Source organism: Salvelinus namaycush, chromosome 13 (genome assembly GCF_016432855.1).
Source record: "Salvelinus namaycush isolate Seneca chromosome 13, SaNama_1.0, whole genome shotgun sequence".
Classification (NCBI taxonomy): domain Eukaryota; kingdom Metazoa; phylum Chordata; class Actinopteri; order Salmoniformes; family Salmonidae; genus Salvelinus; species Salvelinus namaycush.
The window spans coordinates 32,836,712-32,854,941 of record NC_052319.1 but is presented as its reverse complement, the minus strand read 5'-3'; the positions used below and the strand labels follow the sequence as shown (position 1 = coordinate 32,854,941).

Here is an 18,230-nt window from a genome sequence, read left to right as displayed (position 1 = left end):
CACATCCCTGGAACTATAGCACTACCAATAGCACTGCAGATGTCTCCTTCCATGAATCAAATGGCGCGAGCACAGTGCACTGTTTGGATTCTGGAGTTTTGGGGGATGAACGTGGGCAGCCGCAAGTAGCTTACTTTTGGAAGTGATTTGTTTGACAAACAGATGAAAACATCATGACTGGTTGTGTTCATGCCACATTAAAATGTAATACATTTTTAGCATTAAATTACGTCTTTACTATTAGGCCCAGGACAATTTTAATAGAGGCTCCCCCGAATGTCACAGTACAATTTGCACTCTGCAAACAAGCATACACATTTTCTAAATCGAAAGCAACTGACTCAATTAAAAAGCTTGGTTGTAAACTTAGTTCTCAGATTCAAACTCTTCTCTCCTGAATGAAACCACAGAGAATGTGGTGTGTGCTTCACCTCCATTTCCCATCAGCTCAGGTTGTAAGGTTCTAATGTAAATAATCTGTTGTTATTATAAAGAAATATAATAAACATGATATTTAAATTCAATCATAAATATTAACTCAACAAAAACAATGTAATCATGCTTCAGTGTAATATACATTTTGATTTTGATTAAACATGTCAAAATTGCACTCTTGCCCACGAGTAGCAGATGATACACAGGTGTGTGGGAACAGTCAAACGTGTGTGTTATGAGAGCTGTGGTATACAGACTACACACAGACTACACACAGTCATAGTTCTCAGTGTGCAAATTAGGAAACTGGAAAGATCATCTCTGATCTGCCCACATGTCACTTTGGTTGTGGAAATCTCTGTAGAACTGTTTAATCTTTGGCCATTTTCTCACGTCTCCAGGATGTCATTATTATATAGTTATCTGTAAGGAAAGTTTAGGAGTTGTGAGGCAAGTTCTCCAGGTTATCATTGAGACAGAGGCTTTGTGGTTTGGTAGAGATGCAGGGGGAGTGGGGGCTGTGTCTGCAGTGGTGCCACACGTCTGCTGGATGGAATTCCTTTTTCATCTGCCTCCACAGCCCGTGAGGGTTTCCTCTCCTACCTGAAGCTCTGCGTCATGTCCTCCGTTATCTACCTGTTTCATTTACTGGCTCATTGTGGCTTTTCTCAGTTTCATCAACCTCCAACTTTGTAAAGAGTGGTGTCTGTCTGTCTGCCTGCCTGCCTGCCTGCCTGCCTGCCTGCCTGCCTGCCTGCCTGCCTGCCTGCCTGCCTGTCTGTCTGTCTGTCTGTCTGTCTGTCTGTCTGTCTGTCTGTCTGTCTGTCTGTCTGTCTGTCTGTCTGTCTGTCTGTCTGTCTGTCTGTCTGTGTGTGTGTGTGTGTGTGTGTGTGTGTGTGTGTGTGTGTGTGTGTGTGTGTGTGTGTGTGTGTGTGTGTGTGTGTGTGTCTGTGTGTGTGTGTGTGTGTGTGTGTGTGTGTGTGTGTCTGTGTGTGTGTGTGTGGGTGTGTGTGTGTGTGTCTGTGTGTGTGTGTCTGTGTGTGTGTGTGTGTGTGTGTGTGTGTGTGTGTCTGTGTGTGTGTCTGTGTGTGTGTCTGTGTGTGTGGGTGTTATGTGAACAGGTCTGCAGAGGAGTTGTAGATGGAGTTGACACGCTGCACGTAGCTGGCATAGGGCTCTACTTCCTCCACATAGTCCTGTGACAGAGAGAAACACACACAATCATCACCATTTACAGTAAACTGCTAGCTAAGACATGAAACATAATGCAGGATACGGTGCATAGTCTACATACCTGAGGAGCCTTGGACTCAGACGGTGTGGCGGGGCTGTGAATACAGAGATAAAGCTCTTTATTACACAAGCAATGATATTGAAAAAAAACATTTGTATTCATTAATGATGTAAAAAAAAACAGAATAATTCGTATTCATACCTAATTCTGCAGAGGTGTTTTCGTGTGAAGTATAAACCACCAAGAGTAGCCATAATGACACTGATGGTTACCACGGAGATGATGACATGTAGCCAGGGTATTGAGGCCCCTGAAAGGGAGATACAATTATAAATAATAATAGTCATAATAAACCTATTATCATCCCATCGTATTTAAATTACATTCAATCTGATAAGCATTGAGATTTCACTTCTAAGTCATGTTCACAGTAAAATTCACAATGCATTAATTTCAAATAATATGCCAATGCAGCAACGTCCTCTAATAGACGTTTGAGAATTGGGGTTATTTATCCCTCCCAACTCCCATACCTCATAATGCCTCAAAATAATAATCTGATATTTCTGACTAAAAAAAGCTATGATGTTCACTCCTATTCTAAAAGAGTGATATATTAGTCATACAGTATCCTTCCGCCCAACCTGCATTTTATAGACCCAAACAATGTGGTTCACAATAGCAGTCTCTACCTTCGGGGATCTGTAGTGTCACAGTATGCACCTCAACCCAGGAGGGATGTCTGACATCACAGGTCAGGTTGCCCATAGGGATGACATCAGGCAGGACCAACCGTCTCTCCACAGAGTAGGAGCCGTCTTGGTTCTGTTTGGTCTCTATAGTGCTGGCTATGGTTGAAGTAGAGTTCCATCGGTTCCTCCAGGAGATGGAGGCAGCTGGTTTCCCCCCTTCAGCTAAACACACAGCCACCCTCCTACGGTCCTCCCACTCCAGCGAGGCAGACACTGTGGGAGGAGCTACTCTTCACACAGGGGAGGGGGTAGGAAGGCGGGAAGAATCAGCCCTACTGTATAGGCCTACACTACACAACACAGGCTACACTAATTTGGAATAAAAATATGACATACATCACATAATCCTAAAATGTAGGCTACAGATTAATGCATAGAAAAAACAGTTTCTTACCTATAACTGATACCTTAATGTTTGCAGAGTTGCTCCCTCCTCTGTATACTGACTCACAGTAGTAGAATCCCTCATCACTGATTGAGAACTCAGGAATGTGTAGGTAAGATTCACCACTGGTTGTGTTTAGCATGACTTTTCCATCATTGCATGAGTCAAGAGGTTGGTCATTAACACCTGATGATATTTGACACACTGTTCCACCCCGGTCTATTTTCCAGATGGTGTAGATCATTTCACTCCAAGTCTTATTGCAGCATGTTAAGATGACCTCATGGCCTAGATGAAAATGTTCACTTCTGGCAACTGGGGAAATTATGTTAAAAGACTTAAGATTGAATACAAAATCAATAAAAAAGATGACTATATGCATAAATGAAAATTAATTCTATGGTATCTGAAAATCACATTTTGATACCACTGTAAAAATGTACAAGACTGGTCTACAGTATATTGAGAAGCTTGATAGGGCTATGCCGGTCTAAAGCCTTATCTCTGAGAGTCATGCAGACTAACCGGTCTCGTCCCAGGAACAGGAAACTAATACAGATCATTTCCTTTTTCTCCTCTTCTGAAAATAAAGTTCCATTCCTCTCTGAACAAGAATGTGACCCCATGCCAGTTTAGGTTAATAGAGTGGCACCAGTGAAGGTTTGGTTAAACATAATGGTTTTTACCATGCAGTCGAAGTTCTGTAGATGTAATTGAAGTGGAAGGAGGGGTAGTGTGAGAGGTCACGGAAATGTGGTTGTTATGTCCTGAGAGACGAATCAAAGTGCATGTTAGTGGTATACAGTAGCATGTCAGGAAAATGTTGTGTCAGTCATTAGCATACACGGTTAGTGATTTCATCAGGTGTAAGAACAATCAACAATCCAGCAATCATTGAAGCATGGGACTGATAGAAGAGTGAATCAAAACAGTTGATTATAAGGCTCAGCATCAGAAAAAGTGTTGAGTAAGGGAAATAGGTTGACTTAATTATTGACTTTACATAAATGTCTCCAGTGATAGTATTTCGGCCATTATTGAAAAGTTAATTAGTTTGTTAGTAAAAGTATTTTCGATTTTTGTTTTTGTAAGGAAATAAAATATTTCATACAGTATCTAGCTTCCAATACACATAAGTATGCTTATAACCATACTTTCCACTCCTTAAACAACCCCCAGTGTCATACCTAAGACATGATATCATGGAAGTGTTTTCTTCTGGGTCACAGAGTGCTCTTTTATTATTGTCTGTTTACTTTTGACAGGTGTAACCTCTATGGTGGTTACAGAAAGCCACACGACCCCCATACAGTGCCTGACTAGTAATTTCACTTCCTCCTCAGAGTCCCCCATCACGGAGAAAAGCTGTATCATTGTCTCAATCTCCTCTCAAACACAGGAGAAAACATGCGTTCCCACCCACATACTCTAGTCTTTACTATGTGGCACTCTGCATTTTCCTTCCATTGGTAGAATCAAATGGAACTATTTTTTTTAAAGGTTCCATTAGATTTTTTTAAATAATCATTCAAATCTGTTCCACTGACTTGGTTTTTAGTTTGACCTCAAAATAATAATCAGAGCAGAATTCTCAGTTCATGTCACAGTAATCTTCAGCTCTAGGGGATTCTACAAGCAGCCCACACAGTCTACAATTTAAAGCAAGGGTCTCCCTAGTTACAGCATAGTTTTCAGCAATATTATTCAGTCATTAAATACAGATTTTGACTATGATATTTCATCAAATCATATTTAAGCTATAGTAATGCTTTGAATGTTTTATGAATAATTGAACTCTTAACGCGGTAGTCAACAGAAACCAAAACCAGACGGATAAACAAAATGAAGTAATGAGATGCCCAAACCTGTTTCCAAACTCCAGGTAGCAGAAACAGCCAGGAGAGAGATGACTCCTATAATCCATGTGTTCCCCATCTCTGTGGTTGTTCGTTCTATGACTCCTGACAGCAATGCTGTACTCATCAAGACAATGCTGCTCGTTCCACCTGTCCCCACCCCAAAAAAAACAAAAATAAACACTAAACTCTGCCCCTGGTCCCTATACCCTTATCCCTGAACCCCAAAATGGCCTCTATTATTGTTCAATTCGGTCTCCTCGTCTCAATGTGTTATAACTGCACTGTTTGTCATGCCTTGCCTATGTACCCCAAACTCTAAATCTGACTTGATCTCTCTGCTCTCATAAAACCTGTCGGTCTCTGTCCTGATCTACACCTTTCATCCCTTTACTGACGTTACTCTACTGTAACAAGCCCCTAAATAAACCAAATAATCCTTACCTCTATCCCCCTTTCTCCTCTGTACATCTCTCTTTCTGACAATCTCCCACACAGGGGTGACGCCTGTTTCCTCTCGCACTTGTCACATGACCACAGAGTACAACACAGCCTCTAAACTCTATGAAACAGCAATAACTGTTGTGTGGGAGATTAAAATGAAATCATAGTTCTTACTGTCATTCTGTTCCATGTCATTGACTTTCATTTGTTCAATGGGCCCTAACATGTAGAGGAAACTCTTTCTCTAAGTTATTATTACCTTCGTAATGAAATACTATTATGCATGTCATAGAAATATCAGATTGGAAACTCAAAAGCCACAAGTGGCAGACCAGCCAATAGGTCATTGAGGTCCTTACATTGCTTGACTTGTTACTTTAAGTCAAAGTCATGTCATTTTCCTAATGTCATGTTGGCTTTATAATTACTAATCAGCTCAGAGTGACCACTGTCATTACCAGCTAATAGATGTTAAGCTGGCCTATGCTATATGTGCATAAGTGTTTGTGTTGAACAAACACTCTCCATACACTGCAAACAATGTAAATGTTACCTAGATTTTTTTGTATTGTAAAATAATTGCTTGTTTTGAGTTAATCCCGCTCACCAAGAAAATGCATTTACTTGTTTTGAGTTGACTTAGCTTACCCAGCAAATGCATCCAGATAATTTTTATTGTTTTAATATATTCTGACTTGTTTCGAGCCTTGTTTAGGTTAAAGTAGGAAAAATGAGCTGCCAGTGCACTAAGATCATTTACCTTGGTAAGATAAGTCAATGCATTCTAATGGGAAGAGATATCTAGCTAAGATTTTTTTAAATTGCAGTTTATGACTGTTATCTCACTCTGCAGAGATGATGTAACACTTACTGCGGTGTGTTAACGAAAGAGGGAAGATGTTAACGACGATCACATTGAGCTTTTCAGATGGGGAGATTAGCGAACATGAACAAACATTTAGCTTGTGCGGTTTTGATAGAGACATGCTGTTTTACAGGATGTGGTAACAAATACCCCTAATTAACATTCAACAGATATTAACACCATCAACAGATAGGATATAGTCTAGCAGAACAACAACCCATAACCTTTTACCCCTTGCAACCCTGTTGACATCAGCACTATTTTTCTGAACCGCAGATAGAAGACTAAGATGTTGAAAGGAGGGGGGCTTGGTTTTGTCTGTGTCACTTCTCTGTTCTTTGGGAACTTGATTGTGGGCAAGCTGGCAAATAAATAAAAAAGAGCTGATGATTATGAATCTGATGCCGAGTCTAAAACGTATGCCCTGGCCACAAACAAAATAACTTTTGGCCTTGCCCAGTAATATCTTGTATGTGAATTGATGTTCACTAACTCCTTGTGTTCTAACTAAGGATGGGTATAGGTAGGATTAGAGTAGGATATTAAAATATGCCTTGTGGTTCAGTGTTCAGAAATTGTACTAAACTGTTCTATAAATAATTCCATGTGTACATTATTTACATTTCGTATATTAATACATTTTGATCTAATCTGGTCTCACAGTGTAATATCAAACCCCAGTCAAAGCAATTCACAAAACATCAAATGCCTGCTTTCTTTCTACCTGGCAGACACATTCTGAAAGACCTACTGCATAGGTTAATCAGCAAGCGTGGTGGAACTGCCTTCGTGTGCCTTGCTCATAGGCTGAAGTTAATTGGTGAATGACATTCCGCACGCTTGCTAATAGTAAAGGAAGTGGAATGATGTGACGCTAGGCTGATGAGGTACAATTATGACACTACCATATAAATACCTGATATGCCTGAGGTAACGTTATAATAATTACAATATAATAACTGCTATGCTAATGAGGTAACATCATCATCACTACCCTATAAATACTGGCTATTCTGATGAGGTAACATTATAGACACTACCTTATAAATACCTGCTATGCTGATGAGTGAGTTTTATGAGTTTACTAGATGAATGAAAAGTGAAGATCCATTTTGACCAGCCTCATTTCAATTGAGTACAGGGTTAACTGAATGACAAAGGCAGAATACAATATGGAATTTTAATGAATAGTTTGGGGTAGGCCTCATCTCTGAGGAATGCTCCTCAGAGCCAGATGCTGATGACAGGTTGCCCTATGCTGGGCAGCTGGCATCAACCCCCCCCCCAAAAATAGTTAAGTTACTCACCACGGAGGAGGGACACAGCAGAGCAAAGGTTGGATATAAAGATTGAAGATACATAGATGTAAAAGAGATGCATGTGAAGAATAGAACAAAAGTGCAAGTATGCTTTAATGGAAAGTATCATATGGAATGTTTACTATTGTAATCGCGCTGAGCGCAGGATGAAAATCGTGTAATGTGTTTTGTTGAAAGTCTACCCAGCTACACGTGCTGTAATAGATATGTATGAATAAAATGAAATGTTAACCGAGCGTTGATGTCACGACTTCTGCCGAAGTCGTTGCCTCTCCTTGTTCGGGCGGTGTTCGGCGGTCGACGTCACCGGCCTTCTAGCCATCATCGATCCATTTTTCATTTTCCATTGGTTTTGTCTTGTCTTCCCACACACCTGTTTTCAATCCCATTCATTACCTATTGTGTATTTAACCCTCTGTTTCCCCTCATGTGTTTGTCAGAGATTGTTTTATGTCAAGTATTGTTTTCTTGTTGTATAGGTGTGCGACGGGTCCTCGTACCCATGTTTATTTGATATATGTATATTTTCGTGCTTGGAGCATATTGAGTGGACATTTAGTAAAAGTCTACATTTACACTCCGTCTTACTCTCCTGCGTCTGACTTCCATGCCACCTATACACACTATTATGACAGAATCTCTGACCACATTATGAAGTCAGCAGGAGGAGGCACTTCGCTCATGGAGGTAGAGGAACGCGTTATGGAACAAGCGGAGGAGATTGACAGTCTGAGCGCTGCCATGGATCGCATTGTCCAGAATATGGACCGCTGGGAGAGACAGGGAGCTTTTCCAGCACCTCCACCACCACAACCTGGATTTCCTTTGAACGCTTTTTCTCCTCCTGAACAGAACAGGATCCATTTATCCCTACCCACGGGATACAATGGAGATACTGCCAGCTGCCAGGGTTTTCTCCTAAAACTGAACTTGTATCTGGCCACGGTCTCTCCAGTACCATCAGACCGTGAGAAGAGTTCCGCCCTCGTCTCATGCCTCACCGGGAAAGCCCTGGAGTGGGCCAACGCTGTGTGTGGAGAGGATGCGGCGTTGGACCATTTTGAGGAGTTCATCCGCCATTTCCGGAAGGTATTCGACCACCCATCCGAAGGCAGAGCAGCGGGTGAGCTCCTCTATCATCTGAGGCAGGGGACGAGGAGTGCACAGGAGTTTGCTTTGTAGTTTAGGACTTTAGCTGCCGGCGCTGGATGGAGCGACAGGGCCCTGATCGACCACTACCGTTGTAGTCTACGCGAGGACGTCCGTCGGGAGCTGGCCTGTAGAGACACCACCCTCAACTTCGACCAGCTGGTGGACATGTCCATCAGGCTGGACAACATGCTGGCTACTCGTGGACGTCTAGATCGGGGTCTGGTTGTTCCATCCTCCCGCACCCTCTCTCCCGAACCTATGGAATTGGGAGGGATGGTGCGCAGGGAGACCGGAGGGGGTTCCCGCTCGAGCACCATCTATGATCGCAGAGATCACACTGCTGGTCGGTGCCGGGTTGGTTCCTCTGGGAATAGAGAAGGCAGGCAGGGCACTCTGGCATCACCCCAGGTGAGTAGGCACCATTCTCATCCAGAGCCCTCTGCTGCACTTATGTTTGTCTCTGTCACTTTTCCGGATTTTTCCCTGCATTCCCAGTATAAGGCGCTAGTAGATTCAGGCGCGGCTGGGAATTTCATTAATAAAAATTTAGCTCATAGTTTAGGGATTCCTATTGTTTCTGTGGATATGCCTTTCCCTATTCATGCATTAGATAGTCGACCAATAGGGTCAGGGTTTATCAGGGAGGTCACCGCACCTTTGTCTATGATAACGCAGGAGGGTCACAAGGAGAAGATTAGTCTTTTCCTTATTGATTCTCCTGCGTATTCTGTGGTGCTAGGCATACCCTGGTTAACTTATCATAACCCCACTGTTTCTTGGCCACAGAGGGCTCTCACGGGGTGGTCGCGAGAGTGCTCAGGTAAGCTTCTACCTTTACCCGTTCCTCAACGGCCGTGGTCGCACCTGTCAGTAGATTTTTTGACTGATCTTCCACCTTCACAGGGTTACACCACGATCCTGGTCGTTGTGGATCGGTTCTCGAAGTCCTGTCGTCTCCTCCCTTTGCCCGGTCTCCCTACGGCCTTACAAACTGCAGAGGCCCTGTTTACACATGTTTTCCGGCACTATGGGGTGCCTGAGGATATAGTGTCTGATCGGGGTCCCCAGTTCACGTCAAGGGTCTGGAAGGCGTTCATGGAACGTCTGGGGATCTCGGTTAGTCTTACCTCAGGTTTTCACCCCGAGAGTAATGGGCAGGTGGAGAGAGTTAACCAGGATGTGGGCAGGTTTCTGCGGTCCTATTGCCAGGACCGGCCGGGGGAGTGGGCGAAGTTCGTGCCCTGGGCAGAGATGGCCCAGAACTCGCTACGTCACTCCTCCACTAACCTTACTCCTTTCCAATGTGTATTAGGGTATCAGCCGGTTCTGGCTCCTTGGCATCAGAGTCAGACCGAAGCTCCTGCGGTGGACAATTGGTTTCGGCACGCTGAGGAAACCTGGGAGGCAGCCCACGTCCACCTTCAGCGTGCCATAAGGCGCCAGAAAATTGGCGCAGACCGTCGCCGCAGTGAGGCCCCGGTGTTCGCACCAGGGGACAGGGTCTGGCTCTCGACCCGAAACCTGCCCCTCCGCCTGCTCTGCCGGAAGCTGGGTCCGCGGTTTGTGGGGCCGTTTAAAGTCCTGAGGAGAGTGAACGAGGTATGTTATAGGTTACAACTGCCCACTAATTACCGTATTAACCCCTCGTTCCATGTGTCTCTCCTCAGGCCGGTGGTGGCTGGCCCGCTCCAGGAGGCTGAAGTGCGTGAAGTTCCTCCGCCTCCTCTAGACATCGAGGGGGTCCCGGCGTACTCTGTTCGATCCATTTTGGATTCGAGACGTCGGGCGAGGGGCCTTCAGTACCTCGTGGACTGGGAGGGGTACGGGCCGGAGGAGAGATGCTGGGTTCCGGTGGAGGACGTTTTAGATCCTTCCATGTTAAAAGAATTCCACCGCCTCCATCCGGATCGCCCTGCACCTCGCCCTCCGGGTCGTCCCCGAGGCCGGTGTCGACGCGCTGCTGGAGCCGCGCGTCAGGGGGGGGGGGTAATGTCACGACTTCTGCCGAAGTCGTTGCCTCTCCTTGTTCGGGCGGTGTTCGGCGGTCGACGTCACCGGCCTTCTAGCCATCATCGATCCATTTTTCATTTTCCATTGGTTTTGTCTTGTCTTCCCACACACCTGTTTTCAATCCCATTCATTACCTATTGTGTATTTAACCCTCTGTTTCCCCTCATGTGTTTGTCAGAGATTGTTTTATGTCAAGTATTGTTTTCTTGTTGTATAGGTGTGCGACGGGTCCTCGTACCCATGTTTATTTGATATATGTATATTTTCGTGCTTGGAGCATATTGAGTGGACATTTAGTAAAAGTCTACATTTACACTCCGTCTTACTCTCCTGCGTCTGACTTCCATGCCATCTATACACACTATTATGACAGTTGATCCCAACAGTGCATGCCGTAATGCTATAATGCTAGAAACAGGAGACAAAGGGCTGTGAGACATGGGTTTGATTCTAGACACATGAAAAGTGGGATGTATATGGAGCGTACGGGGCAACAGGAGACAAACAGCAGAGGGCTAATGACCTTGGAGATGGGGAAAGGGTCGATAAATCGGGGGGGAAGGTTGGCGGAGGTGGAGGTGGTCTTGAGAAGGGCCGACAGGTCTCTCTTCCAGGTACGACGACAGCGGCGGACAAATATCTAGGCTGAAGATATTCCGATCTCTTCCTCTTGCTCAGGAAAGAGCGGGGGCTGATATCCCAGGGAACACTCAAAGGGCGAGAGACCCATGGCAGAGCAAGGAAGGATGTTGCAGGCGTATTCGATCCACACTAGCTGCTGGCTCCAGGTGGTGCGGTTGGCGGAGACCAGACAGCGAAGAGTCGTCTCCAGGTCTTGGTTCAATCGCTCCGACTGGACGTTGGACTGGGGGTGGAACCCGGAGGACAGGCTGGCCGACGACCCAATGAGTGTGTGGAACGTGTTCCAGAACCAGGACGAGAACTGAGGACCCCGGTCAGAGACCATGTCCACTGGGAGTCCATGGATCCGGAAGACGTGTTGCAGCATGAGCTGGGTCGTCTCTTTGGCAGAGGGTAGCTTGGGGAGAGGAATGAAGTGGGCAGCTTTGGAAAACCGGTACGCTACTGTCAGGATGGCGGTGTTGCCATCAGACGTTTGGAGACCCGTGACAAAGTCCAGGGAGATGTGAGACCAGGGATGGTGAGGGACAGGTTGAGGTTGAAGGAGACCAGCCGGAGCTTGCCGAGGATTCTTGTTCTGCGCACAGATTGTGCATGCGGCGACGAAAACGGAGACATCAGAAACCATGTTAAGACACCAAAAGCGTTGTCGCACAAAGGCCAGGGTCCGATGGGAGCCCGGGTGGCAGGCAAGCCTGGATGAGTAGGCCCACTCCAGGACCGAGGAACGGACCGCGTCAGGAACAAACATCTGCCCCCCCCCCCCCCCCCTGGGTTGCTGTGCCTGGTTCTCCAGGAGGCGTTGGAGAACCTGGCGGACGTGGAGAACGTGTTCTTGGGCGGAGCGGGATAAGATGAGGATGTCGGTGAGGTAGACGAAGACGAACCGGTTCAACATGTCACAGACAATGTCATTAACCAGAGCTTGGAACACAACAGGGGCATTGGTAAGGTCACATGGAATGGACAGATTCTCGTAGTGAGCGCTGGCTGTTTTGAAGGCTGTCTTCCACTCTTCCCATTCCCATATCCGCACCAGGTGGTAGGTGTTCCGTAGGTCCAGCTTGGAGAACACAGTGGCTCTCAGGAGAGGCTCGAAGGCTGAGAGATGAGTGGTAGTGGGTAGCGGTTCTTGCTACCAGTAAAGGAAACAGCGTGGTAAACCCATTGCTGAGAAGCCTTCATTTGCAACCAGAAGGTATGGCTTGACCAAACCGTTGTTAGTAGGGTAGGATGTTCAAATCAAATCAAATGTTATTGGTCACATACACATATTTAGCAGATGTTATTGTGGGTGTGGCTTAAAGCTTGTGTGCCTAGCTCCAACAGTGCAGTAGTATCTAAGAATTCACAACAATAAACACAAATCTAAAAGTAAAAAAATTGAATTAAGAAATATATAAATTTGATCGAGCAATTAGATCGAGCAATGTGAGTTGTGAGAGCAGACGCTGGGAGTCGAGAAGCAAGTACAGGAAGTGAATATTTAATAAATAACAGACATGAAACAAAACACGGACAGCGTCTGGACAGGGGGAACATAACAACATTAATGCTGACACAGGGATCAAACTGAGGAACAGACAGATATAGAGGAGGCAATCAATAAAGTGATGGAATCCAGGTGAGTCCAATGAAGCGCTGATGCGCGTAACGATGGTGACAGGTTTGCGTAATGATGGGCCGCCTGACGCCATCGAGCGCCTGGGAGGGGGAGCGGGTGCAGGCGTGACAGGAGTGGCATTGACTAAAATACAGTAGAACAGAATATAGTATATACACATGAGATGAGTAAAGCAGTATGTAAACATTATTTAAACATTATTAAACCTAGGATGCATAGTAAACATGGCCCTCAAGAATGCATATGTCGGGTCAAAATGACCCGATAATGTAATATCTGTGTTTTATTTATATATGTCTAAAATATTATCAATTTTGTGGAACATAATTATTTTGATTGATGATTTGGACCTTTCAAAAATTATTTTATTGTTTGAAATGTTTTTAGTCCCTCTTCAACAGTTTGATACACATTTCAATGATAACATATTATGAAAATGTATAACAGCTATTGGAAATATTAGCATATTTTTCTTACAATCAATCTTACAGTCAAAGTTTCACATTCAACCTTTTAGTGTGCAAAATAAAACCACCTTAAGCATGTTTCATAGTATTTCAAAACATTTATTTGAAAATACAAAGATCATCATCAATATAAACGACAACACTAACAATTGTGAATTTAGAAAACATGAACACTAAGAGGAACAAAGTGTGTGTGTGATGCTTACTTATGCTGTCTTAGTCCATGCATTTGTTACAAACCACAAGCATGTGACTGTGCTCTTTGCAGACGGGTTTGTGTTTGTCCACCAGCAGCTGACTTTAACTCTTGGGCAGAGCTGGCACCTCTTCCTCTTCTGGCCCTGGCTGCTCTGAGTAGTGGTGGCATGGCTCTATTTCATCAACCCACATCTTTTCATTGCCTCAGTTCTTCTGTGGAGATGGGAGAACCTAACAGAAGGACAACCATATCTGCAGCACTCCAACAATCAGTGGCCAGACGGAAGCCACTCTTCAGTAAAAGGCACATGACAGCCCGCTTGGAGTTTGCCAAAAGGCACCTAAAGAACTCTCAGACCATGAGAAACAAAATTCTCTGGTCTGATGAAACCAAGACTGAACTCTTTGGACGGAATGCCTCCTCATGTCTGGAGGAAAGCTGCTCATCCACTGTGTTGATGGGAATGAACCTTCCTCTACAGTTTGCTTGGAAAATTTCCCACACATACCAGAAGGCTGCCAGGTGGTCCGTTGCCTCTGAACACTCTGGTCCTCTTGTCATCAAGTCTCAGGTAGCGACGGATATCCTCATATCTTCCGAAAGATATGGAAGTCTTATACATTGGATCCTGCAGTGGATCAAATAATAGCTCCCGTGTGGAGACAACCCACTTTTTCTCCATGCCGGCGAGGAAGGTTAAATCAATAAAGGCCTTTAGTTCCTCTTTATTGACCTCTCTCCACTCTGTCCCTTTTGCTGTCACTTTTCTCTGTCCTACATTTGTACACTTTAGAACCTCCTCAATGATGTTGTCACTAATGAACAGCTCCCAGGCAACTTTTGTACAGGTTATTGTACAGGTACAGGAATAAGTACAGGTTATTGACACTTCCCGAAATACTGTGACCCGAAAGTATTGTTGTTGAAAAGATGCTGATGGGAAGCATGACCTGGAACATATCAGAGTTTTAGTAAAGAAGTTCTGAGTTCTGTGCCGAACACTTGGACTAAACAAGTATCATAACGTATATGGAGAATTTTCTGAATACGATTATGACACAGGTAAAACTATTTTATACCATGATCGTAAAAAAATGATGCGTCTCTCTTTTACTCAAACAGTGTGAAGCGCTGTGCACTCTAAACAACTATTGGCTAGTTCTTCTGTCTGTAAAGAAACGGGTGTGGTATCGGTTGAGCCTGCTGCATCTATTGGATTAGTACAAGCTGCTCTCCCTCTGCTCTCATTTCCCTAGACAGACACACGTGTGGCTCTGTTTCACTCACTCACAGTCACTCGTCTCAGTGCAAAAGTCTCCCCTTCTCTCAAACATTGTGTATGAATCCGAATCTGTAGCTAGTCATTGTTGTTCAATGTACAGTAGATATTTCCTGTTGACATTGCTGACATTATGTGGTTGTTTTGTGTGTCAACTTGGCATTGTTTAGTAGGCTTTGTTTGTCTGTATGTATAATTATATTGGGAGTAGTGCCTTTCCTCAGCCACAGTGTGTTATATGTGCAAAAGTACTATCTCCCAACTCGATGAAACCCTCACTCTTGCGCAGACATTTAGAAACAAAAAATGCCAATTTGAAAAATAAGCCACGGGAGTTTTTTGAGAGAGAATTAAGCGACTTTCGAGTAGTAAGACATGTATAAAAGCAACAGATACCATTAATAAGAAGGGGCTAGAAAGTGTCTTATATGGTGAGCTACCGAGTGGCTAGGACAGGCAAGCCCCATACTATTGTGGAAGACTTCATTCTTTCTGCTGCCGCAGATATGCTGGGGGGAAAGGCCAAAAAAACTATACAGACAATGCATTCATCAAACAACACTGTTTCACGACGCACCAGTGACATGGCAGAAGATGTTTTGAAACAATTACAGCTTCACATACAAGCCAGTGAATTCTATGCATTACAGCTGGATGAGTCAACAGATGTGGCGGGCCTGGCACAGCTCCTGGTATATGTCCATTACGTTTATGGAGGGTCAATTAAGCAAGACATCCTCTTCTGCAAACCACTGCAGCATCCACAAGAGTCTCTTGCTGCCAAGGGAATGCCTGACAGCTTGAAAGATGTTTTGGACACTACAGTGCAAATGGTTTACTTTGTTAAAGCAAGGCCCCTGAACCCTTGTGTATTTTTTGCACTATGCAATGATATGGGCAGCGACCATGTAAAGTTTTGCTGGTTATCAAGGGGCAAAGTATTGACACGTTTTTTTTAATTGAGAGACGAGCTTAAAGTTTTCTTTACTGACCATCATTTTCACTTGTCTGACCGATTGCATGATGATGAGTTTCTCACACGACTGGCCTATCTGGGTGATGTTTTTTCTCGCCTGAATGATCTGAATCTAGGATTGCAGGGACTCTCCGCAACTATATTCAATGTGCGGGACAAAATTGAGGCTATGATTAAGAAGTTTGAGCTCTTCCCTGTCTGCATTAACAAGGAAAACACACAGGTCTTTCCATCATTGTATGATTTTTTGTGTGCAAATGAAATCAAGCTTACGGACAATGTCAAACATGATATAGCGAAGAACCTGAGTGAGTTGGGTGCGCAATTACGCAGGTACTTTCCCGAAACGGATGACACAAACAACTGGATTCGTTAACCCTTTCATGCCCTGCCTCCAGTCCACTTACCGATATCTGAACAAGAGAGCCTCATCAAAATTGCAACAAGCGGTCCTGTGAAAATTTAATTTAATCAGAAGCCACTGCCAGATTTCTGGATTGGGCTGCGCTCAGAGTATCCTGCCTTGACAAATCTCTCTGTTAAGACATTGATGCCCTTTGCAACCATGTACCTATGTGAGAGTGGATTCTCGGCCCTCACTAGCATGAAAACTAAAAACAGGCACAGACTGTGTGTGGAAAATTATTTATGACTGAGACTCCAATACAACCCAACATTGCAAAGTTATGAGCATCCTTTCAAGCACACCCTTCTCATTAACATGTGGTGAGTTATTCATGATTTTTTTATGAACAAATAAGGTTTTATATGTAAGATAGTTAAATAAAGAGCACAATTATTTCTTACTAATATATTATTATTTGTGCCCTGGTCCTATAAGAGCTCTTTGTCACTTCCCATGAGCCGGGTTGTGACAAAAACACTCATTCTTATGTTTAATAAATGTATCGTATAGTGTTTGTGTGGCAGGCTTATAATGATGGTAAAAAACAACATTTGAGAGTGCGCTGACCCTGGTGCTAGAGGGGGTACGCAGCTGGAGGTTAAATGTTTGAAGGGGTACGGTACTATAAAACGTTTGGGAACCACTGCTCCATAGGAATGAAAGCATTTCTACAGTATTTAAATTAAAATGTTTCTAAGACAAAATGACATGTATTTAAGTATTTTTTTGTTGTTGTTTTAGTGGGGACAGTAACATTAGTAATCTCTAAAAAAAAAAATACTTTAAAGAAAAAAGAATTACACAATATAATTTAAAAGAATGCATAAAGGTCTTTGTAATAGAATAAATGTGGGAAAAAACTAATGTAGACATAAATAAATGAATTTCTATAGCATCCGACATGTTTTTTTTACAATGGTAAGGGAGTTACAAGATGGAGGCGATGGCTCAAAATGTCTTGCATTCATTTGCATACATGTGTGTGCGGAGACTCTCTGTTTCTCTGATATAACTTGGCAGTTTCCTGTGCAGAGTCACAGTCTATTCTCAGAACTGACACAATGCCATGAGTGGAGTCTGCCATGATAATCACAAAAGCCACAGGGACAATACAACTGCATGGACATGGGGAGAGTCCCCAAGGAGCTAACATAAATGGTGGACTGATATCAGCTATCACAAACACATTTAACTTCTGAAAATGAAAATAAGATTCAGCAAAACATAAAAAATATGTCTTCCGACCGTGGCCTTGTGTACAGACTTAGACTTAAGACGTGCAAAATTTACCCTGATGTCCCTGACTTTACCCTGATGTCCCTGACACGATGCGTTGTCATTTATAGTAACTGCATAGCGTTTGTTAGTAAAGTGTGGTTGGAAAATGATGTATGTGTGGGTGGGTGTGTTATTCTTTTCAAAGACATGATCCACATAGGCCCTACTATGTGATGTTGCAGAGATGCGTAACCCCTAATTAGTCATGTTTCCATTTGGTTGACACTGTGCCCTCCTTTACTTTGAACACAGCTTTTCGCTCTTGATTACTTCAGCCAAACTGTAGGAAAGACACAGGCATCCCTGACCCAAATACAACAGTCCAGAGCAGTTTTTCTGTGAAGGAAAAAATGCAAATTTGGATGTTTGATTTGTTTCTTTTAGTCTTCATATGGAATTTTTCATATAAACTCAGCAAAAAAAAAATGTCAATTTTTCAGGACCCTGTCTTTCAAAGATAATTTGTAAAAATCCAAATAACTTCACAGACCTTTATTGTAAAGGGTTTAAACACTGTTTCCCATACTTGTTTCCCATGCTTGAACCATAAACAATTAATGAGCATGCACCTGTGGAACGGTCGTTAAGACACTAACAGCTTACAGACGGTAGGCAATTAAGGTCACAGTTATGAAAACTTAGGACACTAAAGAGGCCTTTCTACTTACTCTGAAAAACACCAAAAGAAAGATGCCCAGGGTCCCTGCTCATCTGTGTGAACGTGCCTTAGGCATCTGCAAGGAGGCATGAGGACTGCAGATATGGCCAGGGCAATAAAATGCAATGTCCTTTACTGTGAGACGCCTAAGACAGCTCTACAGGGAGACAGGACGGACAGCTGCTCATCCTCGCAGCAGGACAGGTACAGGATGGCAACAACAACTGCCCGAGTTATACCAGGAACGCA

The 18,230-nt window shown here is 43.7% G+C and overlaps 1 protein-coding gene across 1 annotated transcript; it reads right to left on the bottom strand.

The window, feature by feature from the left end:
- Positions 1–1,495: 1,495 nt before the first annotated feature.
- Positions 1,496–14,066, bottom strand: LOC120058097. Its single transcript, XM_039006572.1, has 10 exons — positions 13,893–14,066; positions 11,879–12,229; positions 11,179–11,317; positions 5,107–5,184; positions 4,672–4,812; positions 2,816–3,121; positions 2,362–2,646; positions 1,871–1,979; positions 1,730–1,763; positions 1,496–1,631 (listed from the first exon to the last, which is right to left on the bottom strand). The coding sequence occupies exons 1-10, from the start codon at positions 14,064–14,066 to the stop codon at positions 1,545–1,547; spliced, it is 1,704 nt and encodes a 567-aa protein (XP_038862500.1). The 3' UTR covers positions 1,496–1,544.
- Positions 14,067–18,230: the final 4,164 nt, after the last annotated feature.

Bases quoted from the DNA above. Each gene is read 5' to 3' on its own strand.
- LOC120058097 (XM_039006572.1), bottom strand. From the start codon at position 14,066: ATGGAGAAAAAGTGGGTTGTCTCCACACGGGAGCTATTATTTGATCCA. The intron at 5,185-11,178 runs GTCTCTCGCCCT...TCATGTGACAAG, and splicing joins CCTTCCTTGCTCTGCCATGG to TGCGAGAGGAAACAGGCGTC. The intron at 1,980-2,361 runs GTAGAGACTGCT...TCTCCCTTTCAG, and splicing joins GACACTACAGATCCCCGAAG to GGGCCTCAATACCCTGGCTA.